Raw genomic sequence first — 2,036 nt, 5'->3', positions numbered from 1 at the left:
TTTTAAAACTGGGAGCATGTTTTATTTCTACAGTTAGAACAAGAAACTAATAGTAACAATTGCAAACAAAATATTTCTGTCATATGATTTTGAATACCGCATAGGGCATTTGTTTTCACCTGGTAATTTACTCTTCTGAATTTTGTGCCTGCAGCAGCTTTGAAGTTTGAGTCACATAGTATAAATCAGTATTCATACTTCATCGGAAAAGCTTTTCCTATATAGCATGCTCTTAACAGCAGCCTTTACATCCTTGTTTCGCAGACTATAAATGAGAGGATTAAGCATGGGGGTCATCACTCCATAAAAGAGGGAGATGAGAGCCTCAATGATGTCTTGGTTTTCTTGATCAACCGAAGTTTTAGACTTGGGTTTCGCATACATGAAGAAGATGGTTCCGTAGAATATAATCACCACTGTCAGGTGGGCTGAGCAGGTGGAGAAGGCCTTACGTTTTCCTTCAGTGGAAGGGATCCTCAGAATGGTGGCAATAATAAAAATGTAAGAGATGGAAATAACTAGGAATGGAATAACCAGGACAACCAGATTTGACCCTGCCATGCTGATCACGTTGATTGAAATATCAGCACAAGCTAGTTTCAGGATAGCCAGAATTTCACAGACAAAATGGCTAATGACATTGTTAGCACAGAATGGTAACTGCATTGCAAGAGATGTCTGTACCACTGAGTCAACAAGCCCAGTGACCCAGGATCCGGCTGCCATGGGCACATAGGTAGCCTTGCTCATGATGACAGGGTATCTCAGTGGGTAGCAGATGGCCACATAGCGGTCAAGTGCCATCATGCCCAGGAGCACGCATTCTGTGGCCCCCATGGCAAAGGAGAGAAACATTTGCATCATACATCCAGAGAAGGAAACCCTTTTCCTTACTGTCAGAAAGCTGTCAAGAATTAGTGGGACAGAGGAACTTGTGTAGCAAATGTCCAAGAAAGAAAGATTACAGAGGAAGAAATACATGGGGGTGTGCAGGTGAGAGTCATAGATGATAACTGAGATAAGGACTCCATTTCCAAGCAGAATCATCAGGTACATCCACAAAACTAGCGCAAAGAAAGCCATCTGGAGCTTTGGGTGGCCAGAAAGCCCCACCAGTACAAATTCTGTCAACATGGAATCATTGGTCTTTTCCATATTACATATACCCTTTCTTCCACAGAAATCTATGCGTGATAGAACAGAAATCTGTTAATACACTGTCTGCAAGAGCTACTTCTTTCAAGAATCATATTCTCTGTTACTGCAGTTCTGTATTTAGACACAACAATATAACTCTGGGGAAAATTCTTACTGTAAATACAGGCCACTAGAGCAGGAATCCTAACCTGACTTTCTCAAGGTTAAGAGAAAATACATTTGATTATAGGACCCTTAGATCTCAAAGCATTTTATTGCCATTTTATTGCAAAATTCTGCCTCTTCACCTATTGGTTGCAACTCAGTAGCCTACAGCCTGGATTTAGCAGATGTGCTTTGTTTGGCAGTGATTGTCTGCACTGTGTTTAAATTTGAATTAGAGACCAACATTCTAATCAGGAGATATGGGATAGCAGTCTGTGCTCTTAGCTTGTCTTCAAATAAATTAGAATATTTGAGAACATTGGACCTGTTTCCAGCATGGAGCTCAGTTATAAGTGACTCATTGGATTTGAAGCATGTCTCTTCATTCTACCAGAGTATTCTTCTCACTCTCATCTCTTGTTACTGGAGGTGAATGTAAGTTGCCAACTAACAGGTTATTCTCAGTTGGTCTCAATCGTTTATATTACCTGACAGGATTTTATACGTACAGGCAGTCCCTGGGTTACAGATGACCTGACTTATGGAGTTCCATACTTATGAATGGGCTCCCAAGCCTCCTGATAAGGATAATTTATAATTAAATAATTAAATTAATATTTCAGTAACTAGTTTCTTCCATGCATGTAAGAGGTCCATTGTCACGGCATCTTTATGCTAGCAGTTAGTCTCATTGTTTCTACGGTTGCTTACACACAGCATCACCTACATCTTAA

The 2,036-nt window shown here is 40.3% G+C and overlaps 1 protein-coding gene across 1 annotated transcript; it reads right to left on the bottom strand.

Annotated features, from left to right (window-relative positions):
* Positions 1-192: 192 nt before the first annotated feature.
* LOC105805609 (olfactory receptor 13C8) lies at positions 193-1,155 on the bottom strand. Its single transcript, XM_012638540.1, has one exon. It carries the CDS (start codon positions 1,153-1,155, stop codon positions 193-195), a length of 963 nt encoding a protein of 320 aa, XP_012493994.1.
* Positions 1,156-2,036: the final 881 nt, after the last annotated feature.

This window comes from Propithecus coquereli, unplaced genomic scaffold (assembly GCF_000956105.1).
Source record: "Propithecus coquereli isolate 6110/MARCELLA unplaced genomic scaffold, Pcoq_1.0 Scaffold130, whole genome shotgun sequence".
Lineage (NCBI taxonomy): Eukaryota > Metazoa > Chordata > Mammalia > Primates > Indriidae > Propithecus > Propithecus coquereli.
Note: the sequence above shows the minus strand (reverse complement) of the source record. Positions and strands in the feature narration are given on the sequence as shown.

Bases quoted from the DNA above. Each gene is read 5' to 3' on its own strand.
- LOC105805609 (XM_012638540.1), bottom strand. From the start codon at position 1,155: ATGGAAAAGACCAATGATTCCATGTTGACAGAATTTGTACTGGTGGGG.